We start from the raw sequence: 17,947 nt of genomic DNA on the forward strand, positions 1-17,947 counted from the left end.
GTGCCCGTAGCCCCGCACGCAGCTCCGAAGGCGCTCACTTCCCGGGTAGCCCAGCGTACCCCCTCAGGCGGCCGGCCCAGTCCGGAGCCAGAGGGGGCTGGGGCATCCAGTCCCCGCCGATCCCGCCCCTTCCCGCTCGCCCGCCCCCGCACCAGCTCTCCCAGGGTTCGGATAACACCGGGCGCCGACCCGGGGGCGGGGCCTTACGTCACAACCCCGGGGGTAGAAAAGAGACCGGTTTGGGCTGCACCGACCCGGTGAGAGTCTGACAAGCATCTGGGCCGTGGGAAGCAGGGGGGAAAAAGCCAAGGAAGCCGGTGGGGGATGAGGGAGTGAGCGAGGGAGTCCCGGGGCCAGCCAGCGAGCGAGCGGCCAGACCCAGCGTCCCGCGCCCGGTGCCCAGCGTGTGCCGGCCCGGGTACCTGCCCCAGCCCCAGCCCCGAAGCTCCAGCAGCCCCAGGTGCGGGCTTCCGTCCTTCAGGCGCGCGCAGCCCGGGGCTCGGCCCTTCCCTGCAGGTGCCCGCCCGGCTCCATGAGCACCGCGCTCTACAGCCTCGACAGCCCGGCATGCTACAGGAACTGGTCCATGGAGCCGGCCAACTTCTACGAGACCAATAAAGGCGGCGGCGGCTCCGGGGGTCTGGGAGCCTCCTGCAAGCCGGGCCGGGGCCCCCTGAGCGGCTGCGAGGAGCACGGCAGCGGGGGAGGAGGAGCGGGAGGCGGCGGCGGCGGCGGCGGCGGGGGCGGCGCTAACCTGGCGGAGCTGAGCGCGGCCGCCCCGGCCATGTACGACGACGAGAGCGCCATCGACTTCAGCTCCTACATCGACTCCATGTCTTCCGTGCCCAACCTGGAGCTGTGTCACGACGAGCTCTTCGCCGACCTCTTCAACAGCAATCACAAGCCCGAGCGCGGGGGCGGCGGGGGCGGCGGCACGGCCAGCCACGCCAGCGCCGGGGACTACGAGTACCTGCCCGGGCACCCCGCGCACTCCCACCCCCCGGCGCACAAGGACTTCGCCAGCGCCATGGCCAGCCTCCTGGGCGCGGGCACCAGCGCGTCCCCGCCGGGCGCCCTGAAGCAGGAGCCCGACTGGAGCGACAGCGACATGTCGTCGTCCCTGCTGCCGTCGCAGATCGCCACCTGCGCGCAGACCATCATGAACCTGTCGGCTGCCGGCCAGCCCACCCCGCCCACCTCCCCGGAGCCGTCGGGCTGCAGCTCCAGCTCCAGCTGTTCCAGTGGGCGCTCCCCTGCGGCGCCAGCGCCGCAGCCGCCACATCTGGGCAAGGAGAAGAGCGGCGGCGGCGGCAAGAAGTCTCTGGACCGGTTCAGCCCCGAGTACCGGCAGAGGCGGGAGCGCAACAACATCGCGGTGCGCAAGAGCCGGGACAAGGCCAAAAAGCGCAACCAGGAGATGCAGCAGAAGCTCGTGGAGCTCTCCTCGGAGAACGAGAAGCTGCACAAGAAGATCGAGCAGCTGACCAGGGACTTATCGAGCCTGAGACAGTTTTTTAAACAGCTGCCCAGTTCTTCTTTTCTCCAAGCCGGCACCGCCTCCTCGGGCATTGACTGTCGGTAACTGGGACCGAAGTGGGGGTGTCGGGAGCTGTCGAGGGGCGACAGGGAACGGGGCCGGGGTTGGGGGGGCGGCACGGGGAAGAGGAGCGGGTGGGAAGAGGGACAGAGACGATTAGTCAAACTATCAATACCTCAGAGACTCCAAAGATCACCTTGTAGCAGAAAGTACCCCACGTGTTTTCGCAGCCTGTTCTGTGGCATGCAGCAAGAAACGTGAAATTGTTGGTGGTTTTGTTTGTTTTGAACGCAGTAGCTGGATGAAGCTACATTCTGGATTAACACACAACCAAACTGCAAGAGAAGCTATAAAATGTTTTCCTTAAATTATTTTTGTAATGGTAACTTTCGTTTTGTTGGTTTTTTTTCTACATCTTACTTCTGTTGATGCAGCTATGGTACATTTGTAAAAAAAAAAAGATTAAACCCCCCCCCCAACCTTTGTATTGTAGATAAGAGGAAAAGCCTGAGCATGCTCAACTTTTTATATTAATTTTTACAGTATTTCTAAGAATAAAAAAAAGCATTTTAAATCATTCCTGCTTCTTGTATTCACAATGACCTTGGAAGAAAAGGTTCGTAGGGAAAGGCCACAGGTGGACCCACACCTTTGGCAGCAGTAGGGAGAGGCTGGGACATACTACTGAGAAACTTGCTTGCACCAACATGCAGGTAGCTCACGTGACTCCGTGGTGTAAAAGTTCATTCCCCTGTGGCTTGTACGAGTGAGTCAACACCAGGAAGGCTCAGCAGCTCAAACTTCCTTGCCCTGGCGGTTGAAATTAGTTTATTAGCAAGAAGGGGAATCCATAATTGGTATTTCAAACCCCCCAAGTCTATACCCATCGATACTTTTAAGAGTATTGGAAAACCTTTACATACCGAAATTAAGCCATGTGTCACTATAAATTTATATTCAAATGTACCCTGGAATATTTGTTTTTAACATACCGGGAAAAATATTTTGCAGGGTGGCGATCTAATCGTGAACTAGCTCAATTCTGTGACGATAATTTTTTTCCCCAGAAGTTACTTAACCTATTCAGAGTAAGTGACTAACTCCTTTTTTAGATAAACCAAGCTCATCTCCCCTAAACTTCTGGGTGTGTCTGTGGGAGGTGGGGAGAGGGTTTCTGGCCACAAAACACAGTTTTAGTATTTTAATTAAAAAAATCGATCAGGGAAGGGCTTAGAAGGGAGGTGAGAATCAAATTAGGTGACCTTACAATTAGTTAGCTGTTCCAATGCAGGTAGGAAGGTTATTGGCTAAAATAATTTTTAATTATTGGTAGATTTCATCTGCCCATCTTTGTTTACATTGCCTCAGGTTTTCTGAAAAAAAAACTGCAAATTAACTTAAAAGTATAAAGTATGTAGTAATCACCTTCAGGTGATTAAAAGTATGTTCTAGTGTCTAGTTTGTTCTAGCAGAAAACCCGACTACATTTAGGGATCTTTAAGGCCTGGGTGAAATTTAAAAAGGATGAAAAAAAGCCAACCAGTTTCTTTAAAGAAGGCAGAAGGTAAAAAGGGGAGTGAGTGGGAGGAGACAATAATTCTATCTTTTCTTAGCCTAATACATTCAAACCTAAAAAGGACACTTTGGGCCTAGCTGTTGCATTGACTTTTCCTAAGGTAAAATAGGTAAATACTCTAAAATTGGCAGCGTGATGTTTCTGGTCACATTGTTGGAAAGCAAGCAATACAAAAAATCTTTTTAGGGTGCAAAGCATTAGTTCCTGGCCCCACATTCAATTTAAATCACTGCCAACAAAGGAAGAGTGAGATAACCATATTCCTATCTTCGATTTAGGTAAAAGGAATTTTCAGTAGTTGGGGAGATTTAGAATCTCACAGAGGTATTTAAATCTACCTAATCTTTGTTCTGGGTCCATATTTCACAGTATGATTAGGCTGTAAAACTTATCTAACACTTCTATTATAATACAGTAGATCTATGATAGCATACTGGTTAACTATCTACATTTTATGGGAAACAACTTCACCTTTGCTACAGTTTCTCAGTATGTTTTCTAAAAATAACAAAGTTACTGAACTTTGGATATTTATTGTAGAAGTGTATGTTCCTACAGGAGATAGTGTTAAATCAAGCACTGCGGGGGGGGGGGAAGCCTTAGAATGCCAGTAAAAGGTTGTTCCAACTATGACATTTAAAAATTTTAATTTTCTTTCCAAGTTTAAAACATCAAAATCCATTTAGAAGTCTTCAGCTTTTAGTGCAATATTTAAACTCCATTGATATATTTTGCTACAACTGTAAATGATGATGATACAATTAATGATTGTATAGAAAAAAGTGTATTTTGATAATTAATGACTCATTTTCCGAATGTGTTCCCAGAGAAATTGAAAATAAGTGGCATTTCAAGATCCTGTTTGTAATGAATATAAATCCTCTTAGTCTTTAGTTAACAAGTAACTACAAAACAACTTTGTAACAACATTGCAAAGTTCATTGACACTATGGCAACAGGCAGTCTTCATCTTAGTTTCTTCCTGCTGGTAGAAGTTCAATTTCCTCCAATCCCATGCAGCTTGTGGGGTGGTTGGTTAAGGTCTGGACAAAACAATTTAACGGCCCCACCTTCTTTCCCAGCACACTCTTCACTTCATAAGTCTGTAGCGATGAAAGCACATAATAGGATTATATTTTGTTCTCAAAGAGGCAGACACAGCTTAAGGTCTTCTGTAGGGTAACTGACCTTCTGCCACTCAAATGGAAGAAAAAAAATTCATAAGTTAAAATGGAAAGATTTATGGTAAATGAAGTAACTAAGTAAACTGTATAAGCACATATATAGCACCTACTGTGTGCCAGATCCAGTGCTTTAAAAATATTTCATCTGGTCCTTGAAACGAGGAAACTGAAGCAAACAGAGTATGACTCGCCCAGGTCATATAGTAAGTGTCTGAGGTCACATTTGAACTCAGGTCTTCCTGACTCTACAACAGGGTTGGGGAACCTGCAACCCAAGGCCACATGTGGCCCTCTAAGTCCTCAGGTGTGGCCCTAAGGGCAACATGTGGCCTTGAGGCCAAAGGTTCCCCACCCCTACTCTAGACCCATTTCTCTAACTGAATTATATTTTTGTTTAAAAAAAAAAAAGGAAACAAAACCAACACTTTCCTTTTGGTTCTACTGTTGATAGTAATGTTGGTTAAGTATCTTACAGACTGCCCTTAGATGAGGAATCATAGAAAATATAAAAAGAGTAGGAAAGGCTCCTCTAGACATCCGATAGTACAGAAAGACATACCATTAGTAGTGTGGTCTAATAAATACACTGGCAGTTTGTCCTTCCCTTCCTTTAGGAGACTTCCTCAATCTAATAGTACTTACTGTCAAAGTATTTCCTGATGAAATGCCTCAATTCCCCCTTAGCTTGATATCATTTTTTTCTGTTCTACTTTGCTGGACTAAGCCATCCTTTTCCTAGCTCTATGCTCTTCTGTTTGCTGAATGCTTTGTGGTTATTGGTTAATCCTCATATCAGTTATCACTCATTGTTATCCTATCCATTTCCAGAAGGAAAAAAAAAACTTTCTCCAGAGAAAGGTGCCTGCCTTCAGGAGGCTTTTTATTAGTAGGTGGTAAAAACATGACCTTTTCTCCAAGGGCTGAAAACAGAGTCCAGAAGCATGTCAAGGATAACGGTAAGACCCTAAACCTTTTCAGATTGGGATTTTGGAATACAGCAGCCTGGTGTCATGGTGTCACCTTTAGAGATAGTATTAGATGGTATGGATGACCAGTCTCACAGTGCTAGGTCTGGAGTTAGGAAAACCTGAGTTCAAATCTGATCTCAGATACTTCCTAGCTGTGTGACCCTAGACAAGATACTTCACCTCTGTTTGCCTCAGTTTCCTCATCTGTAAAATGGGGATAAAGTAGTACTTAATCCCCAAAGTCGTAAGGATCCAAAGAGACAGTATTTCTAAAGCACTTAGCACAGTATTGGCACATAGTAGGTACTATATAAATGTGACCTATTATTATTACAATTCATCTATCGTTTGATCCTGTTATTGATGTGGGAGAACCTGAGCCAGGTAGTTCACATGGCCTTTAGTTCCAACCATGATTGTAGTTGTGCCAAGGGCAGCATGGATCCAGGCTGTTTGACCTCTGTACAGAACAAGCTTCCACTCAAGGCAGGCTGCTGAAGCCCCAAAAGTCCTCAGGAGAGGGGGCAGGAGCAAAAATCCTGTTGATTCATGAGATGAGGGGTAAGAACTATGGTCAGGAAGAGGCCCTGCCAGTGGTCACTTCAGTAACGTCATGAACATTTCAGTAAAACTAGCTAGATGGGAATAAGGATAGTTAAAGAAAATGATCTGATGCTAACAGCTAGCTTCATTAGAATTAGGGTCTAACCCTAAAGATGAAGTCACATGTTCCAGGTCATAGAGGAAAAGGAAAGCCAGGATTACTATCTGGGTTTTAATTCTCTCCATTTGGATTGGTTTTAATTTACTGTTACTCTTAGCTCATGGCCTTTAAGCTCATCTTCAGTGAAATATATGACATCTACAAAGTTTTATTGCTTTATCTAACTTTGTTAAAAAGAAATGAGATTTGCAAACAAATAGCCCCAGGACTGCTTAAAACAAGCAACTGCCCTTTCCTTAGTACTTAGGGCATTCTCAAGCCTCCTGCTGCTCTGGCCTGGGCTTTCCGGAGTGACAGATTTCATAAATAATACTGTGCTGTCTCATGGGAAAGTCTCTATTCAGATTAAAGATGGTTTTGTAATCAGGTGATTAGGATTAAAAGTGTTGATCTGCCACATATCAGTCCTAAATTTCCTATGTGACAGTTTACAATATATGGATGCCTGGTAATACACTCTATTTTGTAAGTGACCTCTCACTACCAATATAAAGGGGGTCATGTTATAATTCTGAGACCTTGGGAAGCAAATTGAGATTTAGGAGACATGGGTTGACACTGCTCCAATATAAGTCCACCAAGCTATCTTCGTTTTCTCATCTGTAAAACAAAGAAAGCAGTAATATCTACCCCTTCTACTAGAAGGTATAAAGTACTTTGACCTTCCAGGGAAAAAATGCAATAAGATGAAAGAGTCAATAAACTCCATTAAAGAGACACAACTGCTATGCTCTTGGATTTTTATTTCTAAAGGTAGCCAAATAACTCATAACTGCCCTTATTCAATTGAATTCAACAGAGTAGACAGTAGGACAGAAGCTGTTTTCTGCTCCTTCTGAGCTTTTCCTCCCCTGCTCAAAAATCTTCAATGGCTTCCTGATACCTGCAGAGTAAAATCGTATTTTGCTGTTTGGTATTTAAAGCACTTTAGTCCACATTATTCCTCTTCATACTTTACAGTCAAACCAAAATGGCCTCCCTGTTCCTCATAAATAACAATCCATCCCAGTCTCTGTCTTTGTACATTCTGTCCCACACCTGGAATGTACTTCCTAACTCTGACTCTCAGAATTCCCTAGCTTTCTTTAAAAGTCAGCCTCAGGGGCAGCTAGGTGGTGCAGTGGATAGAGCACTGGCCTTGGAGTTCAAATCCGGCCTCAGACACATAGCATTTACTAGCTGTGTGACCCTGGGCAAGTCATTTAATCTCACTGCCTAGCCAAAAATAAATAAACAAACAAATAAATAATAGTCTGCCCCAGTGCTACCTCTTATATGAGACCTTTCCTGATTTCCTCCCCCATTTCCTCATGCTAGTTACTCTTGGGAAATTATTTACTTTGTATTTACTTATAGGAACACATTGTTTCCCTCATAGAATATAAGCTCCTTGAAGGCAGGAACTATCTCACTTTTCTCCTTCTATTTCCAGTGACTGCTATATAGTAAGCCCTCAATAAATAGTTGCTGAATTAATTAAATTATTACTATGTGAAGAGCTTTGTGCTGGGAGATAATCAAGTTTAAAAACGACAGGGTTCCTGTCCTTGTGAAGGAGCTGGTGAAGCAATGGATTCTAGGCTCTGGGCCTGGAATCAGGGAGACCTGAATTCAAATCCAGCTTTGGACACTTACTGTACTTGGTAGCAGTGTGACCTTGGGCAAGTCACTTGACCTCTGTTTGCCTTCATTTCTTCAAGTGTAAAGTGTGGATAATAATAGCACCAGTTCTTGTGAGGATCCAATGAGATAATATTTGTAAAAAGTGCCTGGCACATAGGAGGCACTACAGAAATGCTCATTCCCTTCCATTCTCCTTCCCCTAGTCGATGAAAATAACATATGCAACACATATGTACTTTAGGGTGAGGAAAATAAAGTGCTCTGTAAGGTTTATGGGTGAAAAAGTTACTGATGAGAGGAATGAGGGAAGGCTTTATGAAGCAGGTATCATACGAAGTAGAGCTCAAGTTGATATGACCAGGTCACTGGTTGAGGAAGATTACTCTGGTCATACTATAAAGGGTGAACTAGAGGAAGAGACAGTGGATCCAGGAAGACCTATTAGGAAGCTACTTAAAAAAATGTTCATTTTTTAAGATTAAATTTTATTTTTTAAGTTAACAAAAAAAAGTCTTCTCCATTAAAAAAAAGAAAAAATCCTTGTAACAAATGTGCATAGCCAAGCAAAATGAATTCTTGCATTGTCCCTGTCAAAAAATGTTTGTTTCTTACATAAATTTAGTAAAATAGTAGTGAGTGTCTGCTATGGTAGCAATGGGAATCTTGCTTGTTATTCAATACACCACTCCTTCCCCTCTGCAAATCTAGCCTCAACATACCTTCCCAGCTTTCTCTGTCACTTGCCTCTACATGAACCTCTTCTTCCAGCCAGACTGGTCTACTCACAACACCGCTGGGCACTGAACAAACGGGGTGGCACTGAATTCAACTGTCCCTCCAAATAGACTATAGCCCCACTTCTGTGCTTCTGTTCACAATGTCACTTCTTTCGGAAATTTTCTCCATGATCTTCTACTTTTAATGACATGTTCCCTATCCTTTAAGGTCAAGTCCAAATTTCACCTCCTTTTTGAAGCCAAAATATTTTGAGTGCATTAATCTCTTCCTTGATCGCCAATGCCCTTTATTTGTTTGCACCAGGGATGGGGAACCTGCGGCCTTGAGGCCACATGTGGCCTTCTACATCCTTAAATGCAGCCTTTTGACTGAACCCAAATCCTTTTGGATTCCTCACCCCTGGACTCTGGACTATCTTCTACTCTAACGTTTCATCTTTTCATATATATATATATACATGTCTTGCCTCTCCAACTAGACTCTTAAGTTTTCTAAGGCAGGACCATGTCCTTCACATTTTTTGTATCCCCTCCAGCAGGGGTCCTTAACCTTTTCTGAATCACATGCCCCTTGGCAGTCTGGAAAAGGCTACAGACCCCTTTTCTGAATGTTTTTAAATGCATAAAATAAAATCCATGGAATTACAAAGGAAACTAATTCTATTGAAATGCAGTCCTCAAAATATTTTTTAAAACTCAGAATAAGAATCCTAGCCCTACTATTACTAGTGAAGTGCCTTAGACACAGTGGGTGGTTAAAAATAATGATGGATTTATCTTTATTGCTGTGTTTGCCACAGCTAGGCTGTCTATGGCTTAAAACACATAGTACCTGGCAACAGGAACTTAATTTTGTTTAATTTGAATTTTGGTACAATCCTCACCATGGACTAACCTCCAAGTACATAAGGAGCGCCTTTCTAAATCTTAACACCCTTATAGAGCATTCTTTTTTTGCCAGTCAGTTAATAAATATTTATTTAGGCAAGACAATTGGGGTTAAGTGACTTGCCTGGGGTCACACAGGTAGTAAGTGTCAAGTGTCTGAGGCCTGATTTAAACTCAGGTCCTCCCAGCTCTATCAGCTGCACCACCTACCTGCCCCAATAAATATTTATTAAGCACCTACTATGTGCCAGTCATTGTTATAAGACCTGGGGACACAAAGAAAGGTAAAAGACAATCCATGCCCTCGAGAAGCTTACAATTAAATGGAGGATACAACAAGTAAACCACCATGTACAAACAAGTTTGGCTGGGACAAATTGGAAATACTTAATAGGGAAGGCACAACAATTAAGAGAGATTAGGACAATGTTCTGGTAGAAGGTGGAATTTCAGCTGAGATTTAAAGGAAGCCAGGGGAATAAGGAGGCGGAGATGAGCAAAGCATTCTAGGCACTGGGTAAAGCCAAAGAAGATGCCCAGAGTTGAAAGATGGAATATGTTGTTTGGGGAACAGCAAGGAGACCATCGTCAACGGATTGAAGAGTACATGGGTGTGTGTGTGTGTGTGTGTGTGTGTGCGCGCGCATGTGTGCGCGTGTGTGTAGCGAGTGGGGTGCGCGTAGGGGGATGTGTGTGAAAAGAAAAGACTAGGAAAGTGTGGGAGGGGGCAGGTTATGGAGGGCTCTGAATGCCAAACAATTTTTTATTTGATTCTGGAGGTGGTAGGTAAACTGTGGTCCTCATTTAATGGTGGCAGCTGATACTGAAGTAGCTGCCATCATTCCCTTTATGTCACGACCCCACATCATGACCAAGGGCTGGAGGGGACCTCAGAGGCCTTCTAACCCAAATCCTTATTTTACAGATGAAGAAACTGTGGCCAAGATAGGTGACGTTTCCTGGCCTAGGTCACACAAGGAGTCAGTGGTGGAAGGGTGATTTGAATCCAGAGAGGCCGATCACCTCTGGAGCTGGTGTTCTTCCCATTCTACCATGTTGCCCAGCATCACAACAGACACCCATTGTTTCAGGAAACACGGAAGGCCCAAGATGGTAACAGATGAACCACCAGTTATATCCAATTCTCAGGATGCCTCCCAATTATAGATGCCCCTCCCTTCCATCCTTCCTGTGCTTCCCCAGCTGCAAGAGTGGCCACTCCAAGGTCATTGTCTTAATCTGATGAGAGCCCTTGAACTTCAGGTCCCTATTTTTAAGTGTCACTTTCAGACAGACCTTGGAATATCTCCATCTCCTTTCTGGCCACAGATGAACTCAGGAAGGAGAGGTCAACTTTGGGTTGGCAGTGCTGAGTTACAAGAACATAAAAAACATTTGACCACTGACTATTACCTGGCTGGACACTAGTTTAATTTACCATTTTGGCAGGCAAATGGGAAGCAGCATGATGTAGGGGAAGAAGCTGGACTGAAGCAGCTAGGAGATACAGAGCAGAGGTGTCAACCACGTAGCCCACAGGCATGACCCTCAACACTCCTGGGTGCAGCTGAAACCAGGTTACAATGTAATTGGGGAATATTTAATAAAATAAATAAAAATACAACATAGATAATGTTAATTTGTAGTTTTCTAAGTCAGTATATGAGACAGCTAGATGGCTCAGTAGATAGAGTGTTGGGCCTGGAATCAGGAAAAAGTGAGTTCAAATCCAGCCTCAGACATTTAGCAGCCGCGTGACCCTGGGTAAGTCAGTTAACCTCTGTTTGTCTTAATCCATTGGAGAAGGAAATGGCAAACCACTCCAGTATCTTTGCCAAGAAAGCCCCAAGGATGGTATGGTCCAAGGGGTCATGAAAAGTCAGACATGACTGAACAACAAAATCAATATGCAGCCTGCAGAGATCCATTTCTATTTGCGTTAGACACCAGTGACCTAGAGGACAGAATGCTAGACCGGGAATCAGAAAGACCTGAATTCAAGTCGTGTCTCAAATATTTACTAAATTAACCAAGACACCATGGGCAAGTTACTTAACCTGTCAGCCTTAGATTCCTCATCTATAAAATGAAGACAATAACAGTATGCACTGCACAGATTTCCTGTGAGGGTAAAATGAGATGATAATATATGGAAAGTACTTTGTAAGCCTTAAAGCTCTGTATTCATGTTAGCTATTTTTATAACTGAAGAACTGGGGTCTGAGGTCCAGGTCTGCCACCTTTAGTTAGTTGTATGACCTTGGGTAAGTCAATTCCTTCCTCTAGGTCTCAAGTTTCTGCATCTATAAAATGTGGGAATTAGACTATATCTTAGGTTACAGTCACCTCTATGATTCAATCTCTCCATCTGATCCATGAGGATGTGAATATTTGCTCTATAAGGATGTATTTTGCTACAACAATAATAGTAACAATAATGAAAGCTTCCATTTTTAAAGCACTTTCTATGTACCAGGACTGTGCTAAGTGCTTTACAATTATCTCACTTGCTCCTCACAACAGCTCCGGAATGGAGACACTATTATTCCCCATTTTTACAGATGAGGAAACAGAGGCAAACAGAGGTGAAGTGTATTGCTCGCGGTCACATAGCAAGTCAGTGTCTGAGGCCAGATTTGAACTCAGGTCTTCCTACTCCAGGCCCAGCGTTTTATCCACTGGGTCACCAGCTGCTTTACAAAATAGGTGTGGTTTTGAAAAGCTGCTCACCAGTCAAATAATTACAAACAATGAAATTGTAAACCTAGGGCAATTCCTTCTGTTGTTAAGAAAATTACAGTCAGATCTTTACTTATTTTGTCCATTTGGATGTTTACATGCCGCATTAGGTTTCCATAAAACAGGGCACACCTGAACTCACCTCAGAGGGTACTTGGTGAGGACTGAATGGGCTATAAATAAACCTGTCAACTCCTCCTCAGAGACAGATGCTTTATAAACACGTGGTTATTGACAATCACCTCTCATCTGAGGCAAGAAGAAAAAAAACAAGAAGGCCTGAGTGTGACAGTTGGAGACAGGGCAAAGTAAAGGGTATTCACAAACCCTGCTAGGGATGGACGCACATCTATGGAAGGCACTCCAACTCTTATACACTTCCAATTTTTAAAGAAGGTCCTGAGTTCACTGGCATGATCACAGAGTTTTAAAGTTTTAAAACGTGAATAAACCCAAGAGGTTATTTAGTACAATCCCTTTAGTTGTGTTAATGTTGTGAAGAATGCTAGACTCAGGGAAATCAACTGACCATCCTGGAGGCATATAGCATCTAGGAGGCACAGAGAGTATGACCTGGAGAATCAGGAAAACCCAAGTTCAAATCCAGCCTCAGACACTTAATAGCTATGTGACCCTGGTCAAGTCACTTAACCTCTGTGCCTCAGTTACCTCATCTGTAAAATGGGGATAATAATAGCACATACCTCCCTCCCAATGTTGTTGTAAGCATCAAATGAGATGATAATTTTAAAATGCTTAGCATAGTTCCTGGCACATAGTGCTATATAAATGGTAGCTATTATTATTTTTACTGGATGAGGAAATGGCAAACAACTCCAGTATCTTTGCCAAGAGAACCCCATGGTCAGTATTGTCATGCTATGGTCCATGGGGTCAGGACGAGTTGCATATGATTGAACAACAAAATTATTATTGCCCAAGGACACACAGATAGAAAGGGTCAAAGCTTGGATTTGAACTCGGTTCTTCGGACTCCAAATCCAATGTTGTTTCTCCTGTACCACAGCTGTTTCCAATAATATTCTGGAGAAGTAGAGAACAGAGGAAATTATGAGATAATGTATGTATGTGAAAAAACATAAAACACTTTGCAAATATAGGTTATTATACCTACTGCTGTTATTGTAACAGAGGGCTGTTGGACAAACACATTCTGCAGTCCTCTGTTAGACTGCACAGAATGGATGACATCAGACACTTGCTGCAGATTTTCTAAGTCACGAATAGGAAAAAGGGTCTGAGTTGAAACTTTTTTTTTTTAGTCAATATGGCACATATGGCTTTGTTTAGAAATGTCAAAATTGGCAGGTGTGGGGTCATTCATGGTGAACAGGATCTATGATTTGTGAAATGATAAGTGGTTTCTGATGGGACGATCGTTTATTTCCTTTCTGACGCTGCGCACAACATAATGACAGATGGCAACCTCCCAGGTATTTCTCAGATAAACACATGGCTACACATGTAGCAAAAGTGGATTGGGTAAACACGGCCTAGCAGGTTTGTTCTTCCATTTCGCCTTGTCGCTAAAAGCCAAGGAAGTAAACTCTTCATTCTCTAATACCACATCTGAGCACCGACACGTCCAATATTTAGCCAATTAAAAGACTCTGAGTTGGTGACTCGGATACAAGATAGTTAAAGGCACAAAACTTAACACTCATGCCCCATTAACCAAACACAGGGAGTGTTGTCGTGGTGGTTACCGGAACTACTCATTTTTTAAAAAAGATTTCAGGGATATGGATTCTTAAGAGCAAAACCCATAGGATGTTATATCCATCCTCCATAACTAGAGGCTGACATTACTACACTGGACAGGCCTTGATGGTACCTGCAACTATGGCAGTAGATTGAAATAGACCTTAACTGCACCCTGCACACTGTGTGGAGGCCCAGGTGAAGCAAGGGCCCTCCTTTTAAGTAACTTCAGATTTTGTCACTAACAAATGTCTGCTTTTATCACTAACAAATATTAGACTGTAAACAGATCCTGTATCAGACTATGTCATGCTCCTAGGCAAGATTCCCAAGTCTGCTCTTCCCTTTATTTCTGTTTCAGAAAATTTCAGGAAATCTGGAGTTAACGGAAAATTAGAAATCCAATTCAATCAATTCAATTGGCATTTGTCAACTACTATTTGCAAGGCCCTGTGCAGGGCATTACAGAGATAAAAATGAAAGAGTCGCATAAGCTTGCATATAAGCTATTGTAAAATATTTGGAGGAGTGATAGTGCCACTGTTGGGAAGGAATGAGATGGATGGTAAAGAACTGCTGCCAGTGTGTCCTCCTATCTTCTGGGTCTCAGCCCAAGAAGGAGAGCATAAAAGAAAGAGAGAGAGGAGGAGCCTTTGTCCCAAAGTCTATATGATTTCTCAAGGAAACGATGATGCTCCTACCTGGTTCTATCTTCATCTAGGGGATGAAAGTCCTTAAACCTCTTGTTCCTCACATTTTCCTACAGGGGATTTATCCCTGAGAACCTAATTTGCCATCCCTAATACCCATTCTTCTTCCTTTTAAATACAGCCAATCAGTCTTGCACGGTTAACCCATCACTCTCCATCATTTTTCTCTTTTCCCTTTGTAAATGACCCCAATTTCCTACTTAATGTCTCTTGCTCAAAATATTAAAAAAACAAACAAACCCAAAATATGGAAATTCTAAAAACAAAATGTTTGTGATATCTATGTTCTGGCATAGTGAATGTATTTAGAACAGATTATATTTTAATTTCTGTACAATGCAGTCAACTGATACTTGCTGAGTCCCCACTGCCAAATCAACCAAGACATCCAGCAGCCAACGAACCATTTATCAAGCGTGTACTTGATCTATGCATCCAACTTGGGATGGGAAAGAAGTCCCTGCGTACAAAGCCCCAGACAAAGCACTGCAGCTAGCACTAAGTACCCAAGGGAGTGCTCAGCATTTCCCTATTTATGAGGACGATGATGATTCTGCCCCTCCTTTAGCTTGTTCAAAATAATAACTCATATCTGCAAAACATTTGACAGATTAGATAAAATGCAAATTTAAAACATAAAATATTGCTTCATCCCTAAGTATTGTCAGTCCTGGTCACTGGGAGGTAGGAACAGGATGACGGTATCTACATTGGGGATAGTGGGTCAACACATCTAAATTGAGGATAGTGGGTCAAATGAAGCTGTTACTATAGAAATGCTGTGAAACTATTGGAAGCAATAATTTTAGAGAGAAAGGGAAGCATTGGAAAATGGCAGACAATTGAACTGAAGGCAGAGAGAGATTCTGGGGTTATCTCTGAACATCACAGAAGAGGTTCTCATTGGTTGATGCATCCTAGAATTCTGGCAGCTAAATTAAAAGAATTATCTCAGCCCTGCTGCCCTATAATTCTAAAAACATATTTAATTGATAGCATACAAAATCCTCACATGCTCTGTCTTCCCCTAGAGCTATACATAATGTTTACAAATATTCTGTCAGGGTCCTGGTGGAACACAGACACGAAGGTGGGGTGCTGTGGAACGGTGTTTTTAATCAATCAAGAAGCAATTATTAAGTACCAAGTACTATGCTAGGCACTGGGAGTACAAAATCAAAATCAGTAGTTCCTATCCCCAAGGAGTTTAAACTCTGCTGGGGGAGAGACAACATGTACACACATAAGAACAAGTCAGAGAAGTACAGTAGAAAGAATCCTTATTCAGGAGCCAGAGGTCCTGGGTTCAAATTCTGATTCTGTGACTACTTGTATGATCTTAGGCAACTTACTTAGCTTTCCTAGATCTCCCTAGGGAAACTGGGTGGTGAAGTGGATAGAGTGCTGCGCCTAGAGTCAGAAATGCTCATTTTCCTTCAAATCTGGCCTCAGATACTTACTAGCTGTGTGACCCTGGGCATGTCACTTAACCCTACTTGCCTAAGTTTTCTTTGCCAAGAAAACCCTAAATGGGGTCACCAAGAGTCTGACAGGAGTGAAAACAACTGAACAACAACAAAAGATCTTCCTAGGGTTTCTCACCTGTAAAATGAGGGGAGTTGGGATCTGGGGTCCCTTCCTGATGGGATCCCTAGATGGATGATCACATGATCCTGTAAAGACAACAGCATCCCTCCCAGGGAAGGGTTAGCTCTCCTAATTCATTAGGGATGCTAATGTTTCATGAGGAAGCCACCGTCTCTGGACTGTAAGTGATACTTAGAGAAGAGGTATTGGTCCCTGGAGCTGAATGTGGCCCATAAGGTCAGGCCGAACCAGATTAAAACGTGGTTCTTTCCTATCTAATTTTAATGCATCGATGTGTTAATTAAAAAAAAGAAAAAGAAATGCACACACAGGTATGGTCTTCTAAGTCAATATGTGGCTCATTACATATGGCTTAGTGGTCCCTGTTTCTGTTTAAGTTTGACACCACTGACTTACAGCCATTAGCACACAGTAGGTATTTAACTACTAGCTGACTGACTGTAGAGACTCTGATGTAGGGACTTTCTGAGGGGAGTTCATTCTATGAGATACATTTGACAATACACTTATCTCTTCCACATCTTCCACATCTCAGTTTTGATATCAACTGGGGAATGGCTGAACAAACTGTGGTATATGAATGTAATGGAATACTATTGTTCCATAAGAAATGATGAGCAGGCAAACTTCTGAAAAACCCGGAAAGACTTGCATGAACTGATGCTGAGTGAAGTGAACAGAACCAGGAAAACACTGTACATAATAACAGCCACCCACTGTGTGATGACCAACTTTGATAGACTTAGCTCTTTTCAGCAAAACTATAATTGAAGACAATTCCAAAAGACTCATGATGGAAAATGCTAAACAGATCCACAGACAGAAGTATGGAGTCTGAATGCAAATTGAAGCATACTACTTTTCCTTTTTTTTTGGTATTTTCTTTCTCATGGTTTTTCCCTTTGGTGCTAATTCTTCTTTGCAACATGACTAATGTGGAAATATGTTTAATATGATTGTACATGTATGGCCTATATAAGATTGCATACCATCTTGGGGGGGGAGGGGAGAAAATTTAAAACTCAAAATCTTATAAAAATGAATGCTGAAAACCAAAAATAAATAAATCTTTTTTTTTTTAAAGAAATTATATGGTGATTTTTTGGGAGTTTTAAGGAGCCACAGATGACCTGTGAAGGCCAGCAGATGACACAGAAAAATTTTAGAAACTCAGAAATGCATAAAATACACATATGGTATTATATAATATCAACATATTTTATCTTTTAGTACCATGATAATTCAGATTTCTTTTCTGGTATGAAAGAGGGCCAAAAAATTTTATGCAGATTTTCCTGATTGAGGCAGGGCAACATGCCCCTAACCCTCTCAAGGTAGAAGGGATATCTGTACTTACTAGAGTATTCTGGGTAGAGATAATGGCAAGTTTGCCTGTTACTTGTACACTGAAATATCCATCTATTATAAAACACCTTATAAAATCATGGAGCTGGAATGGAATCTTCAAGGCCATATGGTCCAACCTTGTAGCCAAGGCAAGGGTCCTACTGTAGTCTAATATGTGGTTTCATGGACGTGAAACATATTTTGAAACTGAAATTTGGGGATGGACAGTTAGCATTGATAGAGAGTGCTTTAAGGTTTACAAAGCACTGTACATCTGTTGTTTATTTCACTGGATGCTCAGAATAACCCTATGAGGTGGGTGCTATGTTTATTCCAGTTTTACAGATGAAAAAAGTGAGGCAGATACAGGTTAAGTGATTTGCCCAAGTATAATACAGCTAAGGAAGTGTCTGAGGCAGGATTTTAGGTGTTCTGAATCCATCCATTGTTCCAGCTAGTTTCACTTGTATTCGAGGTTTATAAGTATGTCGTTGTTGTTCAGTTTTTCAGTAGTGTCTGACTCTTCATGACCCCGTTTGGGGTTTTCTTGGCAAAGATACCAGGGTGATTTGCCATTTCCTTTT

The 17,947-nt window shown here is 42.8% G+C and overlaps 2 protein-coding genes across 8 annotated transcripts in view; one reads left to right on the top strand and one right to left on the bottom strand.

Moving 5' to 3' along the window:
* Positions 1–246: 246 nt before the first annotated feature.
* On the top strand, positions 247–2,114 carry CEBPD (CCAAT enhancer binding protein delta). The gene has a single exon (XM_020992497.2). It carries the CDS (start codon positions 533–535, stop codon positions 1,580–1,582), a length of 1,050 nt encoding a protein of 349 aa, XP_020848156.1. The 5' UTR covers positions 247–532; the 3' UTR covers positions 1,583–2,114.
* Positions 1,930–17,947, bottom strand: part of SPIDR (scaffold protein involved in DNA repair) — a 551,334-nt gene continuing 535,316 nt past the window's right edge. For 4 of the 7 annotated variants that reach the window (XM_020992493.2, XM_078153426.1, XM_020992496.2 and 1 more), the window contains one exon: positions 1,930–4,216. In XM_020992493.2, coding sequence (XP_020848152.1) covers positions 4,085–4,216 — 132 coding nt within the window. In that variant the 3' untranslated portion in view covers positions 1,930–4,084. Of the gene's footprint in view, positions 4,217–6,712; positions 6,873–17,947 lie in introns of those variants that run through there. The other 3 variants (XM_078153429.1, XM_078153427.1, XM_078153428.1) reach the window with 2 other exon arrangements.

The sequence above is a fragment of the Phascolarctos cinereus genome, unplaced genomic scaffold, assembly GCF_003287225.1.
Source record: "Phascolarctos cinereus isolate Bilbo 61053 unplaced genomic scaffold, phaCin_HiC Scaffold_4;HRSCAF=312, whole genome shotgun sequence".
NCBI classification, from domain to species: domain Eukaryota; kingdom Metazoa; phylum Chordata; class Mammalia; order Diprotodontia; family Phascolarctidae; genus Phascolarctos; species Phascolarctos cinereus.

Bases quoted from the DNA above. Each gene is read 5' to 3' on its own strand.
- CEBPD (XM_020992497.2), top strand. From the start codon at position 533: ATGAGCACCGCGCTCTACAGCCTCGACAGCCCGGCATGCTACAGGAAC.